Source organism: Terrapene carolina, unplaced genomic scaffold (genome assembly GCF_002925995.2).
Source record: "Terrapene carolina triunguis isolate 2854851 unplaced genomic scaffold, T_m_triunguis-2.0 Scaffold165, whole genome shotgun sequence".
Classification (NCBI taxonomy): Eukaryota; Metazoa; Chordata; order Testudines; family Emydidae; genus Terrapene; species Terrapene triunguis.
Genome location: NW_020664516.1, coordinates 2,385,362 through 2,408,422, shown reverse-complemented (window position 1 = coordinate 2,408,422; position 23,061 = coordinate 2,385,362). Strand labels below are relative to the sequence as shown.

Here is a 23,061-nt window from a genome sequence, read left to right as displayed (position 1 = left end):
CTCCTTCCCCACCCCACCCGGTGCTTCCCTCCTCCCCCACCCCTCCCGGGCTACTTTGGCAGTTATCCCCCTATTTGTGTGACGAATTAATAAAGAATGCATGAATTTGAAACAACAATGACTTTATTGCCTCTGCAAGCGGTGATCGAAGGGGGGAGGTCTCGGTTGGCTTACAGGGAAGTAGAGTGAACCAAGAGGGCAGGTTTTCATCAAGGAGAAACAAACAACTGTCACACCGTAGCCTGGCCAGTCATGAAACTGATTTTCAAAGCTTCTGTGCTCTTCTAACCGCCCTGGTGTCTGTCTGTGCGTAATCAGCGGCCAGGCAATTTGCCTCAACCTCCCACCCCACCATAAACGTCTCCCCCTTACTCTCACAGATATTGTGGAGCACACAGCAAGCAGTAATAACAATGGGAATATTGGTTTTGCTGAGGTCTAAGCGAGTCAATAAACTGCACCAGCGCGCTTTTAAACGTCCAAATGCACATTCTACCACCATTCTACACTTGCTCAGCCTATAGTTGAACAGCTCCTGACTACTGTCCAGGCTGCCTGTGTATGGCTTCATGAGCCATGGCATTAAGGGATAGGCTGGGTCCCCAAGGATAACGATAGGCATTTCAACATCCCCAACGGTTATTTTCTGGTCTGGAAAGTAAGTTCCTTGCTGCAGCTGTTCAAACAGACCAGAGTTCCTGAAGATGCGAGCGTCATGTACCTTTCCCGGCCATCCCAGTTTGATGTTGGTGAAATGTCCCTTGTGATCCACCAGTGCTTGCAGCACCATTGAAAAGTACCCCTTTTGGTTTATGTACTGGCTGCCAAGGTGGTCCGGTCCCAAGATAGGGATATGCGTTCCATCTGTGCATTCCGCCCCACCACAGTTAGGGAATCCCATTGCAGCAAAGCCATCCACTATGACCTGCACATTTCCCAGTCACTACCCTTGATAGCAGCAGCTCAGTGATTGCGTTGGCTACTTGGATCACAGCAGCCCCCTCCGTAGATTTTCCCACTCCAAATTGATTCCCGACTGACCGGTAGCTGTCTGGCATTGCAAGCTTCCAGAGGCCTATCACCACTCGCTTGTGAACTGTGAGGGCTGCTCTCATCTTGGTATTCTTGCGCTTCAGGGCAGGGGAAAGCAAGTCACAAAGTTCCATGAAAGTGCCCTTATGCATGCGAAAGTTTTGCAGCCACTGGGAATTATCCCAGACCTGCAACACTATGTGGTCCCACCAGTCTGTGCTTGTTTCCCAGGCCCAGAATCGGTGTTCCACGGCATGAGCCTGCCCCATTGCCACCAGGATGTCCAAATTGCCGAGGCCCGTACTTTGAGAGAAGTCTGTGTCCATGTCCTCATACTCTCATCACCGCGCTGCCGTCACCTCCTTGCCTTCTTTTGCAGGTTCTGGTTTTGCACATACTGCAGGATAATGCACGAGGTGTTTACAATGCTCATAGCTGCTGCGGTGATCTGAGCAGGCTCCATGCTTGCCGTGGTATGGCGTCTGCAGGAGAGCAGGAGAGCAGAGTGGCAGCGGAAGTGGTGGTTGGAAGACCAGTTTTGCAGACCTACTGCACCATCTGCTGCCAGGACACAACAGCAGCGGTGTCCGTTAGCTTAGCTGAGCTGAGCAGGCTGCACGGTTGCTGTGGTATGGCGAGACAAGAGCAGGAGAGCAGAGTTGCAGCAGAAGCGGCGGATGACGACGGTCATATAGAGGACCTGCAAGACCACCTGGAGAGCAGGAGAGCAGAGTGGCAGCGGAAGCGGTGGTTGGAAGACCAGTTTTTCTGACCTATTGCACTGTCTGCGGCCAGAGCAGGAGAGCAGAGTGGCAGGGGAAGTGGTCGTTTGATGACAATGGTTAGCAGTCCTACTGCACCGTCTGCTGAAAGCAATATGGCACCCGCACGGAAAAAAGGCGTGAAACGATTGTCTGCCATTGCTTTCACGGAGGGAGGGGCGACTGATGACATGTGCCCAAAACCACCTGCGACAATGTTTTTGCCCCATCAGGCATTGGGAGCTCAACCCAGAATTCCAATGGGTGGCGGAGACTGCAGGAATTGTGGGATAGCTACCCACAGTGCGACGCTCCAAAAGTCGACGCTAGCCACGGTACTGTGGACGCACTCCGCCGACTTAATACGCTTAGTGGGGACACACACAATCGACTGTATAAAATCACTTCCAAAAAAATCTACTTCTATAAATTCGACCTAATTTTGTAGTGTAGACATACCCTTACTTGAATGCATCTAATGCTTTGGAGAGTGGGTGATGTGCCATTTCTCCCACAGGCTTAGCTGACTGAGCAAGTAGACCAGTTCTGTCTGCTCTCATGAGTTAACCCCCTTTTTGCTGCCTTATGCATGCCCTGTAAACTACAGAAGTGATAGGACATTCTTGCCAAGTACAATTGTCATATTGGGGTGTAAAGAAGAGCCAGTATGTGAGATAGCTGGAGCTTAAACCATTTAGAGGGCTGTCGGTAGATGCCATTACCCTGAATTTCACCTGGAACTGAATTTGACAGCCAATGCACCGTATAGGTGTTATACGTATTCACCAGCCTGCCTTGCCTTGCCTAGCAAGTGAGTAGGTGTGTTTTGAACCAGCTTCCAAGTGGACTTCAAGGTTGTCCTAGTAACGTGTGCTACAGCAGGAAGTCATATGGTGACTGTAGTGAGATCTGTAGCAGAGAGGAAGGGGAGCAATTTCTTGGCCAAATGAAGATGGAAAAGAGTGTTTCTGGTGTTTCCAGTTTCAATCTGGAAATCCATGAGCAGAAGTAAGTTTAATAGATTCTTCCCAGATTTCAAACCATTTGGGAATAGATGGGCCGACACCCATGTTTGAGGGAGCAATCAGATTTTGTGCCAGTTCTTGAGAATGTTTCCCCTGCCAACTGACATCACTTCCTCTTTTTCCGGACTGATTTTAATCCAGTCAAATAATAGAACTTCAATTGAATTAATGGGACTAGCAAAGGTCTGAAGATCAGGCTGAGTTAGCATTTATAACTGGTGTGTGTGTGCAAGAGTTGTAAAACTCATTTTATTTATAATAAAGAAGTAATCCTATGAGTGTCTGATTGACAGGGAAAAACTAGAAGAACCAACCTTAGTTCCTTCAGACTTGAACTGTGACAAAGCACATGGAAACTCATGCAATCTGTATAGTTATTTCCTCAACAATAGCACTAGTTCCTGACAATGTGATTCAGGATTGGTAAACTTCCAACATTTACTGGTTAGAACCCACTCAGCAGAAAAAGCAGTCTTCAGATTTTGATGTGCCTTGGTAGCGGTGCATTTTTAGTAGGTAGCAGGAGTGTAGCAGCTTTGCTCATATTCATCACTAGTGATCCATCCTGCTCTTAGTGAAATTGACTGAAGTTTCACCATTTTCCACTGAGAACAGGACCATGTCTTAGGCCTGGTCTACACTAACCCCCCAAGTCGAACTTAGGTACGCAACTTCAGCTACGTGAATAACGTAGCTGAAGTCGACATACCTTAGTTTGAACTTACCGCGGTTCAGACCCGGTCCACACGCGGCAGGCAGGCTCCCCGTCGACTCCGCGGTACTCCTCTCGCCGAGCTGGAGTACCGCAGTTGACGGCGAGCACTTCCTGGTTCGACTTATTGCGTCCAGACCAGACGCGATAAGTCGAACCCAGAACTTCGATCCCCAGCCGCCGAACTAGCGGCTGGGTGTAGACCAGCCCCTAGATAGCAGCAAACTTGCAGTGGAAGGATCTTTCCATGGTGCTGTAGTTCCCAAAGGATTCATCATTCTGATTCTTTTGCCACCCTGTCTCACAATGAGTAGTACCATGTGCTGTATTTTATTTATGTATTGAAAATCATGGAGTAAAATGCTGTTCAGCATGAGCAAGGGTGGCAGAATCTGGGTCTTATTCCAATATGCCCATCACACTCTCTCTAGACGTAGGTTCAAAAATGAATAACAATCAGTGCTAGTTAGAGAGGACTTCTCCTAACTAAAGCTGTAATGAAAATCTTCTGACATTTGGTGATCAAGAATGGTAAGTTAGTATTCCCATGGAATCAATCTGTGTGATCAATTTACAAGGAAACCAAGTGAAGATTAATAACTTGCTTAGCTTCTCAATTAACTATGATTCAGTTTGAAAAGAGCTAAATTCCAAGCACCGCTTTTATCATTCTGAAATATGCATACTAGAAATCAAGGGATAATTCATGCATAAACTCACATTCAGTGACATTCTTTTCTAGGGTTTCCTCAGTCCTTATCATGTTGCCTCAGTAACACGTCTTTGATCCCCATGACATTCAACCTTCGCATCCCTGGGGATGGCCCTGGCGATCCAAGTATTACTAGTTCTGTTCAGACCTTGGACATCACAAGAACATCCTGGAGAAAGGGAGCCCAGGGAAGTGTCAAGCCAAAAGAATTTACCATAACACCCAGAAGTGGTACCATTCGCTCTCATGAGCTCCTGGATATCCAGGTACAGTATATGTTAAACTACAGTTGAACAAGAGAGTCTGATGGTTTGCAAAGCTATAACAAGGCTTTTGTTACTATTGGGTTTATTGTAATGTGAGTAATCCAAGAGCTTTTCATAACCCCAGTTTCGGAGGCACTCACAGAGGTGCAGTTCGGTTTCCAAAATTGCAAGTCCAGATTATGAATTTCAACCACAATAGTCACATATGAATGAGTTTCCTGATGTGGGTTTAGAGAACTTCTCAGAGCAGTTGGTCTTTGATTTAAAGTGGGAGGAGGAAGAAATAGGATGGAAAGTAGTAGTTAGAAAGTAATGCTTTACAGTATATAAGCAAAAATAGTTCACTCTCTTTCTCATTCTCACATTCACTCTCTCACTAAGTCACATTAAATGCAATGATCTCCAGGGGGGACAGTGAAAGTTAGGGTATCCATTAATGATCCCAGCCGCTCTTGGGCCAAATTTTGCTTTCAGTTACCATTGTAAATTTGGAATAATTCTATTCAAGTCAGTAGACTGCCTCTGGATTTACACTGGTATAACTGAGAGCAAAATTTGGCCCCTGGATTTTAAAGCCACAATGAATTTATTTGTGTTCAGGAGACTGGGTTACAGGGAATCTTTTAAGTCTCACTATCAGATTGAAGGAGCTAATATCATCATGGAAATGACTATTTTTTCCATTTCTGTAACTGAGATTTTGTCCTGTAACACACAAAACAAAGCCATTATCTCATTCTAGTGACAATGTGTAGTGTTTGGTTTTCATTTCAACTCATAGCCAAAATATGGTACAGTCCACTTTCATATTTAGCTACAGTTGAAGGTGATTTATTGGATGGATTTCCACCATATCTGTAACATTAGCTTGAAAGTCAAGGTCTTTTTATGAGAAGGAGGTTTTAGGCAAAGCTGATCTCTGGCGTAGAGATCTGCACTTGTGTAAGGATCCTGGTGTGGGTTACGGAGCAGAATCCTCTGTCTCCTTTTGCTTTAAGGAGGAAGTTTGGAGGAGATAAACCTGTGGGGTCTCTCACTTCTTAACTTGGTTTTGCAAACATCCCAGGGCAACCAAACTATTCACTTATGGAGCAAATTCAGCCTGGGTAAGTGGATACATTTGAAGTCAATGGAGTTGCACCTGGTAACATTTAGCTAGTATTTGGCCTTGTATCTCAATTCAGAGATTGTCCAAATGTAACTTTACTCCAAGGGGCCATCTGTTGTAAGCAAACCTACAGATGAAGATTTAGATCAAAATCCTTGTGTTAATCATCAGACCCACACAAAGGGGAAGAGGAGAAAAGGCAAGTGTGACAGCCTGTCACTCCAATATTCACCACTGTCATGTAATTAGAATATGTTTTGTACAAAGTATGTCTTGAGAGGTATCATTCTAAAAGTCTTAATCTGCTAAACATTAATATCTCGTTGGATTGTATGTGCTATCATCGTATGTGAAGTTATGAAGTTTGGCTGTGTGTGTGTCACTGAAACATGTTGTGTGGTTGAAAACACCCACAAGCAGCCTTTCAGGTACAACAGTAAAAAGGCCAAACAATGTTAATGGCTTATTGAGGAAATCCACGGAAGCACAAGGATTACCCCAGGAACTGTGTACAACAGAAACCTCTCAGAGACAGCACTACACAATGGGAACTGTTTGACCCAGGTCACAGCAAAAGAGCTTTCCAGCAAGTGGGAAGAAGATATAAAAGGGGGACAATGAGATCATGATGGGACCTCATTCTCCCTGCAACAATACACCGGGAAACACCTGAGGGGCAAGGACTGAACTGTGGGAAGCGATGGTCCCAGACTAGAGGGATCTTTAGCCTGTGTATGAAAACTTAGCAAAGCCAAGGCAACTTGTGCCTTAAGAATCTGCCAGCCTGTTTATCACGCAGGGTGAGAATTTGTTAATTTATATCCTACCTACCTAGTGTGTTAAACTTTGTTTTTGTTTATTTACTTAGGTAATCTGCTTTGATCTGTTTGCTATCACGTATAATCACTTAAAATCTATCCTTTGTAGTTAAATAACTTGTTTTTGTTTTAAACCCAGTTTGTGTAATTCATAACTGGGGGGCCAAAAAAGCTGTGCATCTCTCTCCACATTGAGGGAGAGGGTGAATTTCATGAGCTTACGCTGGACAGTTCTCTGTGCAGTGCAAGATGATACAATTTTGGGTTTACTCTCCAGAGCGGGAGTGCACTTGAGTACTGGGCTATTCCTTAGCTGAAAGCCTTCCCATGCAGTCCTGATTTCAGTGTCTGTGTCTTTCTGCAGCTGGGTGTGTCTTTACCTGTGTGTGTGCTAGAGGAGGCTTGAGAGAGGCCAGGCTGGTGGAACAGGCAGGCTCAGTGGTACCCCAGTACATCTGGTGGCACCTTGGAAGCGGGGGCAACCCATCACAGCAAGCTTGGTTGTGCCGTAGGTCCTGAGCTGTGCTCCTGGGGAGGGCTTAATGCTCAGAGAGGATGGGAGATGTATGCTGCAGCACACTTTATTTTTATTCCATATGGTAACATCCGTTGCAGCACCTTTGCTCAGGAGTCCATTGGGCTGATCACATCCCTGAGCCAGCAGACCATGGGCCATTGTGACATGGAGCATATGCAGATGTCATTAGCCATTCCCACAGCTGTCGGCTAGAATGGCTGCTGTGTGGGAGTGGACATTCTTCTTCCACTAACCCACCTGCATAGGACAGGACAGGTTTTGTCTTTGGCATTTTGGCTTTGTTATTCTGCTGTCTAAAGTAAGAAATGTAACAAATATAGCTGTTTTCACAGTGGAACTTTCTATTTTGCACTCTGGGAATTTTAACTTATTATTCAACTGTGAACTCATCTCCAGACAGATCGAAGGAGAGAGACACTCCTTTTTACAGAGTCGTGGCTAGAATAAATCAGAGAAAACAGGCAACAGTACGTGTCATCCTTGATGTGCACACAGCATGGGAGGGTTCTAGATGATGATCTGTTTGCTAAAACATAAGGATGACTAGGGTGACTCCTGGCTCCTTTTCATTCTTAATGACAGCAGACTTAGGAAGACCATCGCTTCAGACCCCCATGAGTGCTCCGTACCAAGATGTAGAGCTTGCTGAGGAAAAGAACTGCAGCTTTTTAAGCCATCATGGATGCCCATTGTTATTTAAAGTGATCCTCCTTGGGAAAAAGTTCATGTGCTGGAGGAACCAACTAGGGGCCGTGCTCCTCTTGACCTGCTGCTCACAAAGAGGGAAGAACTGGTAGGGGAAGTAGAAGTGGGTGGCAACCTGGGCACCAGTGACCATGAGATGGTTGAGTTCAGGATCCTGACAAAAGAAAGAAAGGAGAGCAGCAGAATATGGACCCTGGACTTCAGAAAAGCAGATATTGACTCCCTCAGGGAACTGAAGGGCAGGAGCCCCTGGGAGGCTAATATGAGGGGAAAGGAGTCCAGAAGAGCTGGCTGTATTTTAAAGAATCCTTATTGAGGGCACAGGAACAAACCATCCCAATGTGCAGAAAGAATAGCAAATATGGCAGGCGACCAGCTTGGCTTAACAGAGAAATCTTCGGTGAGCTTAAACATAAAAAGGAACCTTACAAGAAGTGGAAACTTGGACAGATGACTAGGGAGGAATATAAAAATATTGCTCAAGCGTCTGGGTGTAATCAGGAAGGCCAAAGCACAATTGGAGTTGCAGCTAGCAAGGGATGTGAAGGGTAACAAGAAGGGTTTGTACAGGTATGTTAGCAACAAGAAGAGGGTCAAGGACAGTGTGGGCCCCTTACTGAATGAAGGAGGCAACCTAGTGACAGATGATGTGGAAAAAGCTGAAATACTCAATGCTTTTTTTGCCTCGGTCTTCACAGGCAGGGTCAGCTCCCAGACTGCTGCACTGGGCAGCACAATATGGGGAGGAGGTGAGCAGCCCTCAGTGGCGAAAGAACAGGTTAAGGACTATTTAGAAAAGCTGGACATGCACAAGTCCATAGGGCCGGATGCACTGCATCCGAGGGTGCTGAGGGAGTTGGCTGATGTGATTGCAGAGCCATTGGCCATTATCTTTGAAAACTTGTGGCGATTGGGGGAGGTCCCATACGACTGGAAAAACGGCAAATATAGTGCCCACCTTTAAAAAAGGGAACAAGGAGATCCCGGGGAACTCACCTCAGTCCCTGGCGAAATCATGGAGCAGCTCCTCAAGGAATCCATTTGAAGCACTTGGAGGAGAGGAAGGTGATCAGGAACAGTTGACATGGATTCACCAAGGGCAAGTCATGCCTGACCAACCTGATTCCCTTCTATGATGAGATAACTGGCTCTGTGGATATGGGGAAAGCGGTGGATGTGATATATCTTGACTTTAGCAAAGCTTTTGATACAGTCTCCCACAGTATTCTTGCCAGCATGTTAAAGAAGTATGGACTGGATGAATGGACTATAAGGTGGATAGAAAGCTGGCCTAGATTGTCGGGCTCAACGGGTAGTGATCAACGGCTCGATGTCTAGTTGGCAGCTGGTATCAAGCGGAGTGCCCCAGGGGTCTGTCCTGGGGCCGGTTTTGTTCAACATTTTCATTAATGATCTGTATGACGGGATGGATTGCACCCTCAGCAAGTTCGTGGATGACACTAAGCTGGGAGGAGAGGTACATACACTGGAGGGTAGGGATAGGGTCCAGAGTGACCTAGACAAATTAGAGAATTGGGCTAAAAGAAATCTGATGAGATTCAACAAGGACAGGTGCAGACTCCTGCACTTAGGAAGGAAGAATCCCATGCACTGCTACAGGCTGGGGACCGACTGGCTAAGCGGCAGTTCTGCAGAAAAGGACCTGGGGATTACAGTGGACGAGAAGCTGGATATGAGTCAGCAGTGTGCCCTTGTTGCCAAAAAGGCTAATAGCATATTGGGCTCCATTAGTAGGAACATTGCCAGCAGATCGAGGAAAGTGATTATTCCTGTCTATCAGACACTGATGAGGCCACATCTGGGGTATTCCATCCAGTTTTGGTTCCCCCACTACAAGAAGGATGTGGACAAATTGGAGAGAGTCCAGCAGAGGGCAACAAAAATGATTAGGGGGCTGGGGCACATGACTTATGAAGAGAGGCTGAGGGAACTGGGCTTATTTAGTCTGCAGAAGAGAAGAGTGGGGGGGATTTGATAGCAGCCTTCAATTACCTGAAGGGGGGTTCCAAAGAGGAGAGAGCTCTGCTCTTCTCAGTGATGGCAGATGACAGAACAAGGAGCAATGGTCTCAAGTTGCAGTGGGGGAGGTCTAGGTTGGATATTAGGAAAAACTTTAATTAGGAGGGTGGGTTACCTAGGGAGATGGTGGAATCTCCATCCTTAGAGGTTTTTAAGGCCCAGCTTGACAAAGCTCTGGCTGGGATGATTTAGTTGGGGTTGTTCCTGCTTTGAGAAGGGGGTTGGACTAGATGACCTCCTGAGGTCTCTTCCAACGCTAATCTTCTGTGATTCTATGGAAAGAAAAATCAGTTGCTTTGCTAAAGCCACATTTCCCCATTTTTCCATTCTATGGATCACTTTATATTAAAAAAATAATCTTGGAGCCCATCTCTGGTCCTAGACTTTCCAATTCCTTACAATTTTGGTCTCAAAATGCTTCCTTAATGGTCCACCAGATAAGGCTTCCTGGACCAGTGATGGTCCAAAGATCCTCAACTGGGAACCATTGATACAACCAGTGCAACCTTACTCAACAGAGTCCTTCTCCAGCAAATGATCTCCAAGTTCCAAAAGCCCAACAAAGGGAATACTAGAGGTTGTTGAATGAGCACCCCTTCTGAGGGATTGCATTAGAAAATAAAGTATTTGTTCCCCTTTTCCTGCACTAGGTGACCTTATGTTCCAACACTGTGAAGAAATATGAAATGGCATTGGTGGTGGATGTGGATGGTATCGGAGAGGAAGTGCTGGCACTCCTAATCACAGCGAGGTATTGACACTCCCTTTGCATCCATTCCCCCTTTGTCCCTGTGTCACCTACACTATGCTGCCATATACACAATATGCTGGATTTACCCTCCCTTCTAAAATGAGAACCACTGTTTAATATGATTATTGTGCATAGTTGGGCACTAGAACTAAAAATTGTGACAAAGTACTGTAAACAACACATGCTGAAAAGCACCTGTACTAAAGATAAGGGAAAGGCCCTGAGCCTTTTTCAACATGGGAAGAGTAAGAGTATTTATTATTGTCCGTGACTTTCAGTGTTTGCAACAGATTTCATGTGTGAAGAGCCCAACTGCCATCCCTTTTCATCCTGAGTATTGTACTTAACTCAGGTTGTAATCAAAGGGGTGTATTCACTTCCTGCAGTGGAAAATCCATTTGGCATGGAGACATCCAAGGCATGGATGGCAATGCAATGATGGGGCTAGTTTCAAACAATTAGCATGTGGATTAATACCGAAGAGTTTAAGACAAAATTCTGAATTTTAGCTAGGAGAAATAAACAAAAGATAGTGACGAGGGAAGAGTATTATTATTATTATTATTATTATTATTTGCTTTATAGAATGAGCTCAGCTTCATCTGCTTTCCTCTAGTTTTAGTTATTTGCCATCAGAGATTTGAGCCAGGGGTCATTTTTCCTGGGTCAGATCCTGTAGGACTGTTGTAACTCGGTTGACTTCAGGGCAGTTACAAAAGGGATGCATTTGGCCCTGTATCTATAATTGTGTATATATAGCTGGGGGGAGGGCAGTTTTAAAAGACCTTGGTACTGGCTTAGCACTGCTCCCTTTGAAGTCAATGTGAACTTTGTCATTAACTTCAGTGGGAACAGGGTTAGGCCAACACTGAGTCTGGAAAATCCCACCTGGAATCAATTTTGTAGGATAATTAGGAGATCATCATACAGGAACACTAATGCACATGACTTTCATCAGCCTGGTGGTCCCCCTGACTCCTCTCTGATATATCCTGCAGAAGGCAGCAGTTGCCCCAGTTTGTAAATTAAGATGTTTTCCTTCTGTCAGCTAAACGGCTTCTCAAATCCAGATAAAGGAGGAAGATTTGTATTCTGGGTTAATGGGTAGGTGTTGCAGAATGATAAGAGACAGAAAGTTCCCTGGAGGCTCAGATACAAACCCAAAATCACCCTTTCCAAGTTGGGTTTTAGGGCAGGGGTGTCAAGTTAATTCACATGAACACAGATTTGGCAGAAGTCTCTAGCTGCACATTCCTTCCACGCAGAAAACACAAAAAATACAAACCAACCAGTACATATTGTTCAGGCTAAGAAAGCTCAGCATGTTAGCAGGGTTCCAGTCTGAGAAATTGCACCCTGCTTGAATGCTTGCTGGCGTTAACAGAACACTGTTGAGTAGAGACCCATGGCAGTTTCCCCATATGTCCTTTAACAGAGATTGTTGATTAAAAAGTGAATAAAAAGAATTTTAAGATGATTAATGACTGTATGGGTGTAAAGCCTCTATGTGACAATGACAAATATGTTATGGGAGTAAACAAATACTATATTCTCTTGGTATCTGTAATGCTGTTTTTTGGCGGGCTAGATGTGTTGTTCCTCCACTGCGTGTGGTTAACCCTGTGGTGAAGTTTGGACGGTGTTTCCTGAAGTTCCCTTACCAGCAGATGGTGATGCTTGTGAACGACGCTGAGCTTCCAGGGTGCTACGGGGTTCTCCCTCAGGTTTGTCATCTCACCCTCCCTTTCTGCTGCTTCTCTTCCATTTCCATGGGGCTCTCTGAAAATGGAAGGGGTATTTCCCGACTAGCACATAACATATAGTATTAAATGCTGTGTTATTGTTGTCTCTAGCCTCACCAGCATTTGATGTGAGAATGTTTAAGTTCTCTTCTTTGGAACTCTCTTGCAAGTGAGAACTTAAAAGTTCTTAAAGGGGTGGGTCCCACAGCATTGAAAGCAGGAGTGATTCTTTGAAAGATACAAGACATTATAACCACAAGGGTTTCTTTCTGAGAGGCTGAAGTTCACAAGAGGAAAGGGAAGAAAGCCACTGACTGAGTCCATAGCTGGTGGTCTGTGTGGCATTTCCTAATATTTCATGGTGTAACACATTCTACAACAGGAAAGGGGAACAATTCAAAGCCTTCTGTGAGCTCTGTTTATGAGTCAGCAGTAGGCTGGGCTGAATAGGTGCAGCTGCTGTGGGAGCCACTGGGACAGATTCAATGGTGGTATAGTTACACATTAGGCATTAGTTGGTTAGAAAGCAGTTGTCAATGTCGACTTGCACCAATCTACAAGATTTTCAAAGCAAGCAGATCTTGCAAGCCAGGGGCCCATTTCACTTTACTGGTAAAAACCAGGCTGCAGTCTCTGGCAACAGAGAGGTCACGGGCATGTGGGCATGTGGGCCTCACAATTCCATATCCCCCATGAGGACTGGAGCCAGCAAAGGAAGAGTTGGGGCCAGAGTGCCTGGAAGGTACACTGACTCAGCATATATTCCTGGGAGCCTCTATTGGTGAGCCCCAGCTGGAACCTAAAGCTGCCTTTGTCCTAGGGTGAATCCCTTGTGGAGACATCTCTCCTGAGAGCAATGGAACTCCTGTGCCTACATGGATGAGTCAAACCCTGAAGGAGCTGAAGGGGAGAGTTGCTTTCCTTGCTACCTCACAGGAGAGTGTAAGCTAAAGCAGCTAGGCCACTCCTTCTGCAATTCTCCGAGACCAGATTTAGCCCTGGTATAATGGAAATGGCACCTGTTTACCCAGAGCTAAATTTGGACCCCGCAGAATACCAAACTGGTGCAAGTTTTGCTACTTACACTTGTTTATACTAGTTTCTGGCTAACTTTACTCCCCCATTTACATGCCGTTAAATGTAGTCCATTGTATTTTATTTTTACTTACTCTCTGTTGCTTGTAATATCCTCATAGGTGATTGAAAATAATGTCCTTCCCCTCATATTTTTCCTATTTCCATCTGGCAGACATGGACACTGTTCCATATTTTCTGGGGCACCAGCCAACATAGCCACTGTGTTCTCTTTCATTGTTTTGAGTAACTCTTTCCTAATGAAACCTGGAGATGCTTGGAACAGGTGCCCCTGGTATTCAATCTGTTCGATTGGCTGGATCGCCTTTAGGTGATGCCTCGGGCAAGTAAATGTCTGTACTAGTTCCTGGAAAGATTTAGAAATTTGAAGGCCAGAAGGGGCTATTGTAACACAGGCCAGAGAATTTCACCCAGTAATTCCTGCCTCATGCCTATAACTTCTACTGAGCAATAGCAGATCCCTTAGAAAGAGACCCAGTCTTGATTTCAAGACTGCAAGTGATGGAGAACCTACCACATCCTGTGGTGAGCTGTTCCAATGGTTAATTACCCTCCATGTTAGAAATGTGCGCCTTCAGCTGTGCTGTTTTGCATATTTTATAGTCTATCTCTGGCTGAAATTCCCCCCTGCGCAGAAGGCAGGCGCTTGTCTGTGCATCACTTCAATCCCACAAAGTCCTCAAAATAGGGGTCAGTACAGGCTTTGTGCTAGTCCTCTGCACCACGCTCAATTTCCCCCTTTGAGCCCAGTGTTCTGCACGTGATTCTTTTAACTGTGCGATAATTGTAATGTTTTTAAATGTCAAGGAATGCAAAGTTTCCAAAGAAGTCATAGTGAAGATAATGTTCTGGTTATGTCTCTGCACAGGAGTATGAGGAGAAGCCCTCTGTGCTGTACTCCAGCCCCAGGCCTTGTGGCATTATTCAACCTCACAACACTGTGGAGATCCCCTTAGCACTGGAAACCCAAGTGACTGGACAGCAGGACACTGTGGCTTCCATAGCCATGTTTGGGAGTGAAGACCCCCGCCTGGTGAGACCCTGATGATGAAATACACCTTGTGTCTGCACCAATGTTCTCTCTGGAGTGTGGAGACCTGTACTGAGGGTGGTCTTTGCTCATTTGACAGTGCACACTGCACGCTTGTATTCAGACAGTCTAGTTCTTTACAATTCCAAGGATTTTTCTGGTGAATTCAAAAGCTGCAGTAGTAAACTCATGTCATTAGAGAGTAAATATCACTGTGATAGAAGTCAGATGTTTTGAGGTTAATTGCACTGCTCATACCAATAACGAGGAGAGTCAGGAAAGATCAAACCTGTTTCAGTTGGCAAGAAGAATATGGGCCTGATCCCAGAAAGTGCTGAGTGCCCTTCACTACTGTATAAAGTCAAGGCGAACAGAGGGAGCTTAGAACCTTGCAGGCCTGTGTCTTTTGAAGGGGCGTGAGAGGAGTATACAAGTAATGACTGGTGCAGAGACGGTAAATTGGGCATTACTATAGACCGTTTGCTGTAGTTCACATCGAAAGGGACAGTGCAATGGAAAGGCCCCAAATTTAAATCTTTTACATAGCTTGGCTGGGGTTTTCGGAAGCACCTAAGGATAGTCACTGGGAGTCAGGCACCTAACTCCCCTTTAGGTGCTTCACCTAACATGACTACCTGGAGGACTCATTGCCACCAGAAACCATAGAGACCAGGAGCTAAGTATGATTCCAAAAAGATTAGATGTTTATATGAATAATGAGAGAGAATAAAAAAGAAAAGAATAAACCCTCATGATTCATTGCATAAGCCAAGAACTAACTGCCTGGGGATAGAAAGGAAACTTTCCTTATGGGCAAATGTTTCCATTGGCCATTATGGAGAGTACTCTGAAATATCTGGAACTGCCTCTCTTTGTAGATGAACCCTTGGTCTAAGCCACTATAGCAATTCCTTTGTCTCTAAGGCCTTGGCTACACTCGGGACTTCACTGTGTAGTGAAGAGAGCTCTCGCAGCGCTGTATGTACTCCACCTCTCCGAGGGGAATTGCGTGCAGTGCTGCGAGCGAGCGTGCAGCGCTGCAGGCTCTGATTACACTGACGCTTCACAGCGCTGTACTCGCTGCGCTCGGGGGGGCGTTTTCACACCCCTGAGCGCAGCAAGTTGCAGCGCTGTACAGCGCCAGTGTAGCCAAGGCCTAAGTCTGTTTTATTCTTACAGAGTAACAATAACCACTGCATAATAAAGGCCCCAATTTGAGAAAGCAACCCTGTTCAGGAAAGTACTTAAGCACATGCTTAACTTTGAGCACATGCTTAAGTCCTCTCACACACTTAGAAAAAGCACCTCCTTAAGTGCTGTCCTGAACAGGAATCAACTGATGCATGTGGTTAAGTGCTTTTCTGAATTCAGTCCATTATGGGCCACTGTAGCCTCTGTACTAAAATCTACAAGGAAGGCCATATCAGCCGTAAAATTGGTAGGCTGCAACTGGAGTGAAGGTAGACTTTTTCTACCAAATGTGAACAAGTATGGGCAAGTGGTTTCTGAATTATGACATGACACCCTAAAAATAGAGTTATTTGTCAGAATTCCAAGAGGCTTCCTGGGTTTTTTTACCACCTTCTAGCAAAAAAAAAAAAAAAAAAAAGGTAGAAAGGTGAGTGATAAAATGTAAAAAGCAACAGAGAGTCCTGTGGCACCTTTAAGACTAACAGATGTATTGGAGCATAAGCTTTCATGGGTGAATACCCACTTCGTCAGACGCATGGGTCTGATGAAGTGGGTATTCACCCACGAAAGCTTATGCTCCAATACATCTGTTAGTCTTAAAGGTGCCACAGGACTCTCTGTTGCTTTTTACAGATCCGGACTAACACGGCTACCCCTCTGATACTTGATAAAATGTAGTTTATTGAATTCATCTAGCTAAGAGCTAAAGCAAGTTTAATTAATTAAATTTTAATTTAAAATGGCATTAACTTTTGAAATAGCGATGACAGAATTGCTTGTCGTCACTGATGAGCATGAACTAGGGTGTCAAAGGACTGCTGAAAGCCTCAGCGGCCATTAACCAAAAGTAAGGCTGACATTTTCAAAGCAGTCCAAAGGGTGTGGGCTTTCTTTAAAATGAATGGAAGGTGTGCAGCTATCTCCCCTGGACTGCACTGGAAATCTTAACCTAGGTCTCCAGCCCTTTTCTTTGCATTAGAATGTAGACCAATGGCTAGGGCTTTGTCAATGGAGGACGGTGAATTTTGCCATCAAGGCTGAAGTTAGCCAAATAAGTGGTTTGTAAAGTTAAGACCCATTACAAAAAGAAGTGGGGGGGGGGGGGGGGGAGCTTTTCACAGTTAGAATTTCCTGACCTTTTAGTGGTTGGTTTATTTTTCAAACTATGGTGATCTTGTAAAGATTTTACCCTTGGATTAATGATGTGTACGTTCAGCCTTAGCCTGGCTTTAATGATGTGAATTAATATGTCAGCCCTCACCCCGATGGGAGCCCTGTGAATTGTGGGATCTTAACAATTTCTAAGGGAAAACTAAGCACTTCAGTAAGCTCAGAAGTGCGCCCATTAAGTTGGCGTTTAATGCACAGCATTTGGCTTTCACTCAATTGCAGCAAACATCTGAGCTGTGCTAATAGAACGCTCGCCATGCAGAAGCACAGTACCCACTTACGTGTCTTGTTGCTAAAGCTGCCTCAGGTTTAAATTTTGTCCAAGCTGTGCCCTGAAGCTTTAACACCCCTTTAGTAGGTCCCATTCTGGCCACCCAGACTTTTCCCCACTAGTGGAACATTGTGAGCAGTATGGCCAACAGCCTGCTATGCGCTCTACTGATGGTTGGTTTCAGGAGTGTGGGCCTTATTCTGCTCTCTCTTGCACTGATGTAACTCTGTTGAGTTCAGTGGAATCACTCTAATTTTAGGCCAGTGAAACAGAAAGAAGAGCATGGTCCTATGATCTTACATTATGCCAGAAGCTGGGAATGGGCGACAGGGGATGGATCACTTAATTACCTGTTCTGTTCATTCCCTCTGGGGCACCTGACATTGGCCACTGTCGGAGGACAGGATACGGGGCTAGATGGACCTTTGGTCTGACCCAGTATGGCTGTTTTATGTTCTTATGTTATGCTTAATAATTCCCAACAGCTTGAGTCGGCTATAGCCCTTCTCAGAGTGCAGACTTTCACAAATCCTTCTCTCTGGCTGACCCTTCATGGCTGTGTTGCCTTGTGTTTTACTTGCAAGTGATGGGATGTCAGTTTCAGTTTGCTGCAAGTAATCCTATGTGTTAGGGAGCTGGTACAATACAGGCTGGGGTTTACCTGTGGCGTATCAGCCTGCAGCCTGCCACAGGCAGCAATTTTACAGCTGGCTGCTATCAAAACAGGTGGTCATTCAGTACTACAGCTGACTGCCAGAGGACGACTATTCATTCCCAAATGATTGAAACTGACACTATGTCCCCATCAACAGAGCCAGCAAGACCTTTGAGCCCATGGAAATATTACTGATAGCAATGTCTTCCCCCTTGTCCTCCTTTTCCTTTTATATAATCTGGCTTGTGAGCAATGGCCTGTTAAATGTTGCTGCTAAAAGCACTTTTGCGAATGGTTTAAGTGAAGCATTTTAAAAAATATTAACCACTTCCCTGCTGAATGACATACCATGGACATGTCCAGTGCAATTTGACACAGCTAGGAATTCTAGGTGGCCTGTCTTCCTTACTGGATGTTCTGTAGAAAATGAATGACAGAACACTAAAGGGTAACGTCCTGGAAGAACACATGCTACATTTGATTGCTCTGCTGGGGAAGAGCACACTAAAAACTTAGATATGCTCTCAGGAGAGGTGTTTATCAACGCACACTCTCCAGGGACTCTCTCCTATGTGTTTTTTGTTCCCTTCAGTCTTCTCGATTAAAAAGGTATCTCTCCAAACATTAAAGTGCAAGTACAGGAGCAGAGCAGTGCTTCCCAACCGTATTCAGAGCCTGAAAGGCAAACACACGTTTTCCTAACAATTGCACGAACTATTGTTCCATTCATAATGAGGCCTAGTATGAAAAAGATCTGTGTGAAAGATCCTGATGTCTTTAGAAAGGGATTTCACTAGCTCCCTAACAGTACTGCCGTTTCCAGAAGGGAAAGCCAGGCTGACAGCCCCATCCTCTTCCTCCACACTGCCCCAAAATCCTGCTCTCCAGGAAGTGCTGGAAATGAGCAAACCAGTCTCCAGGGCTGGGAAATGAGTTCTCAATGGTTTCCTTCTTGCGCTCCTGCTTTCTCCAACATGTTGGGGGAAACAGCCACTGCAGATCTGCAGTGGAGGCGAGTGAGCCACCAGCAGCCGCTGGATGTTACTCTTAGGCAGTCTGATGGGGCTAGTATAGGAACCCATGCAGAGTACACTAGGCTTTGGTGGCAGACTTTCCAGCTGAGTGGGACTAGATGTGGGTCACTCTGGGAGCAGCCAATGCCATTTCTTGAGTCAGATGTCATTCAGGGTGCTCTACAGGACAGACTGGAACTTTGTGTCTAAATAATACACTTTGCCCTTTCATGAGTCACATAGCATCTTGTCACTAGGAGGGATTATTACTTATTTGATTTCAGTTTAGAAGTAGGTATGAGGGATTCACAGGTATTGAACTCAGGTCTGTGGCTCCCTAGACAAGCATCAGATCACAGACATCATCTGACACCTCCACCAGCAGGGAGTGAGGGCTGGTGGACCTAAGCTCACCATAGGCACTGCCTATGAAGATCTCAATTGGAGGTGATGTCTGGCCTCTCCAATTGGCTCAGACTCATTATTTAAGCTGGAAGGAGGCACAGGACTTTGTCTGAGCAACTAGGTGAATCCCTGGGTGGCTGCTACATTGGACCCTACCTTCTCGCCTGACTCCTGAGCCCTGCCTTAATCCTGATTCTTGCATTCCTGTCCTGTCTTGTCCCTTCCCTCCTGCCTTGTTCCAGATTCCTGCTTCTGAGCCCCACCCCTGGCTACTGACGCTGGCTCTGAACCTTGGCTTAACTCCTGCCTCTGGCTCTGTCACTGACCCCTGGTTCCTGACTCCTGCTCTGACCACTAGGCCTAATCACCACTGCTCTGACCACTGGGTCTGACTGCCTATGACCTGGTCCATGACAGGAAGGTTGTTTGGTCCTGTGCAGTCTGTATCCTACAGCAAAAAGACTGGTGTAAACATTTAAACCATTAGCTGCTTTTAATGCTCTGGGAAGGTGACTTGGATAACGGATCACCATTCCACCCCACCCCTCCATGACCCTTGGGACTGATCCATGTGAGGGTAGAGAATATTGTCAGGATCACAGATATTCAGGAGAGACAATTACAGCTCAGATGACATCATTAATATCCATTACTTATACAGCGCCATAATGTGCATGGCACTTCAGACACAAGTAAGACATGAACCCTGCTCCAAAGAGCTTAAAACCTAAGTGTCTGATTCACACTCACACCAGTGTAACTCTGATGGAGATATTCCTCATTTACACCAGTGGTGAGTGTGTGACAGCAGAAGAAGTTAGAGGGAAGGATGGGAAAATGTTGAGAAGGGGTAAGATGGGGTGGCAACGGTCAAAGAGAAGAGAAGAGAGAGGTGAATAGGTACAAGTGGAGAGCTGCAGGACAAATGCAGTTGATTTGGTGGAACAAGGCAAACAGGGAGGTGGTTTTCTCTATCACCAGATAACCATTCTGAATGGATGATCTTCTTCACATGAAAATCACTCAAAATCCCAGGTCTACTCCAGTCGTTCACTACCATTCTGGGTCCAAGGATTGAGAACAATGAGAGCTAGCTGGCCCCTTTCAACTTTCCCTGTTTTTGTTTCCCCCGGTTTCCTGGAGCAGAAGATTCATTTAGTGAGCATTGGTGAAGGCCCAGTTGTCTACGTGGATCCTGCTCAGATAGATTTCGGCAATATCCAGGTTCTAAAGGATGCTTCCTGTACACTCCACCTCTCCAATCAGACCGTTATTCCTGCACCATTTTGGGCACAGATGGTAAGTGCAGTGCGGGGCTATTTTATAATGAACACGTAGCTTGGAATGTATAGTCTCAACAGTCTGTGACTTGACTTTATATGCAGCATTCTCCTCAAATTATCTCAGAGAGAGAATGAAATGGGCATGACATAATTCCCCAAAGTGGCTGGCTGAGTCTGCGCTGAAGTGCACCTGAGTCACCCCATTAGTGTCAGTGGGATCGCAGAGATGCAATTAAAAGCAGAATTTGGCACTTGATCTTCTTTATAACCTTTCTCTTGATAGGGAGTTTAGCTGTGCTAATCATGTTTATGTACCTATATGAGAGACATCTTATCTCTTTGTTCCTGAAAGGTAAGCACTTCCGCATAGATCCCCTCAGCTGGGCCGCACACATTGACTTCTGGCTTGTGCTTCAAAATTTGCTTGCAAAGCTTTTAGCTGTATGGGGAACAGCATGCGAGGGATCATCCATAAATTACTAATGGGGAGGTGAGCTGGATGTTTAGTGGTGTTACTCCCACTGGGAGTTTTGGCAGCTCAGTTGCTGCATAGAAGCTACTCTGTTTCTAAAGGGAGCTGTGTAGTTAAGTTACATCAATGCGGAGAATGCCCTGCAGTATCTTTGTATTTTGTGGCATTGCAGAATATTTCTGGGTCTTTGGGGAATGTTATAGGGAAGAGACAGTTCAATTTAGTGAGACTTTTTCAACCTGACAGGCTACACAGGTGTTCTAAAGTATTAAGTCAGACCCCTCCAGAGTCTGTCGGGGTGGGGATCCTTAGCCAGGAATGGGTCACGCTCTATGTTTGGAGTTTGCACCCCTCTGTCCATTGGTCTCTCCCCAGTTGGTGGCAGGTTGCTTCACAGTGATGCCATCTCTGCCGTGTCTCTCCTATCTCCCTATATCAGGCACAGTTTTTCCTTATTACTTTTTTGGTGAGATGTCCTTTATGATTCTTGATCATCTGAAGAAATATTTTTCTTGCACTTCCTCATATTTCAGTTTCCACAGTACCTAGAGTTGTCTACGGGTCTATCTCCACTGCAGCCATTTGCAACTGGTGTAGATGTACCAGCACTAGCTGTACTCTAGCTAGCACGCTAAAAATAGCAGTGAGGACATAGCAGGGTGAGCTTCACTGTGGGCTGCACAAGCCCACCTGACTGCCCTGGGTACATATTGACTTGTGCAGCCCATCCAGAAGCCCCTGCCATCATATCCTCACTTCTGTTTTTACCAGGCTAGCTAGAGTACAGCTAGCAAGGGTACGTCTACACGAGCTGCAAATCACACCTGCGGCTGCAATATAGATGTACCCTGGGATGGGGTGCAGGGGCTTGACCTGGTTCTGAGTGAACGGGAGTAACTTCAGCTCAGCTACCTCCTGAGCAGGTGCTGAAGGGAAGGTTTGTAAGAGTGGCTGCTTGGGCTGCCGAAGGCGTGGAGGTCAAGGAGTCTTGTGCCTGCTTGTGCCAGCCTGGGTTTGGCCTGAGGAGTTTCCTTGAGCTTAACCAGCATGGCATGCTCCCTGCTAGTGAAATGGATTGTGGAAATCCCTCTCTGTGTCCTTTAGAGTTGGTGATCAGAACACTTTGTGATCCTCAGCTTTGCTAACAGTGATGGCAGAAAGATTTGCACTGGACACTGGAACATGTCCCTTATGGCTGGTGGACGGTGCACTGGGTCTGTATTGTAAGGAAAGGGAAGATGAAAGATCTCACTTTTGCCCAATGGGCTAAAATCTGCTCTCAGATGTACTTTACACATGCAACTGAGAGCAGGCTTTGCACCACACCATCAGTTTAGCTGGTAGATCACCCATCATTGATTCACCTGTTCTGGTGTGATGAAAATGGTAGATACAAGCATGAGAGACAGATATGGAAATTTGGAAAAAAATAGGCAGCAACCCATAGTAGGTGCCTTTCCTTTCAGGATGACTGTCTGAACTTCTGAAGAAACCCAGTGCTTCCTTTATTGGCTTAGAGGGTGCCTGTAGCTGCCATTTGGTTTCACTGCTTAGGTATTCTGCAGGACCCCTTCTCCCCTTTAGTAGCAAATCATGAAACCCTGGATCTTTGAAGTCAAGCCTATTGATTGCAGCTCACACTTGTGAATCAATGGTTATTGATTGAAGTTTATGGAGCACTGAAGGTTCATCCACCTTGCTGGGCTCAGATGGGCAGCTCTGCTGAGCGAAGAAGATTGGATTTAGCAGCAAACAACAGCAGAAGATAAAGGCAGGTGATAGCGTTCAAAATGTAAAGAGAAAAGGCCTCCATGGATATGTCCATCTTCATCCTACTTGCTTTGGTCTTAATTAGTGTATGTGAGTTGCTGTTCCTGTCCAGTCAGCCAGCTTTCCAGTAGCTTGTTTGCTTTATGGGGAAGGAGGTCTGTAGCGGGGTGGTTACCCTGCTCCTGCCCTGAAGGGCTTAAAACAGCCCTGGGGGAAGGTTGTGGCTGGGAGCTGCTAAGCTGGGCTGATTGGGAAGCAGCTGCAGCTGGGCCACACCCCAATCAGGCCTCAGCTGGCCCTATATAAAAAAGCTGTGAGCCAGGGGCCAAGAGTCTCTCTCTGCCTCAGAGAGAGAGAAGGGCCTGGCTGCAGGGAACTGAGACAGAGTACCTGAGTGGAGCAGGGCTGGGGAAAGGCAGAGGAGCTGGGGAGCTCCAGCCTGGAAAGCCCCAGGCTGCGGCCTAGCATTGGCCTAAAAGGTACTGGGGGTTGCAGA

General features: G+C 45.8%; 1 protein-coding gene across 1 annotated transcript in view; it reads left to right on the top strand.

Moving 5' to 3' along the window:
- LOC112119564 (hydrocephalus-inducing protein homolog) overlaps positions 1-23,061 on the top strand; it is a 360,821-nt gene that overhangs the window by 110,412 nt on the left and 227,348 nt on the right. Inside the window, 6 exon segments of the mRNA XM_029912025.1 lie at positions 4,273-4,508; positions 10,368-10,468; positions 12,057-12,199; positions 13,508-13,523; positions 14,215-14,338; positions 20,187-20,339. Of these exon segments, the coding sequence (XP_029767885.1) occupies positions 4,273-4,508; positions 10,368-10,468; positions 12,057-12,199; positions 13,508-13,523; positions 14,215-14,338; positions 20,187-20,339 (773 nt within the window).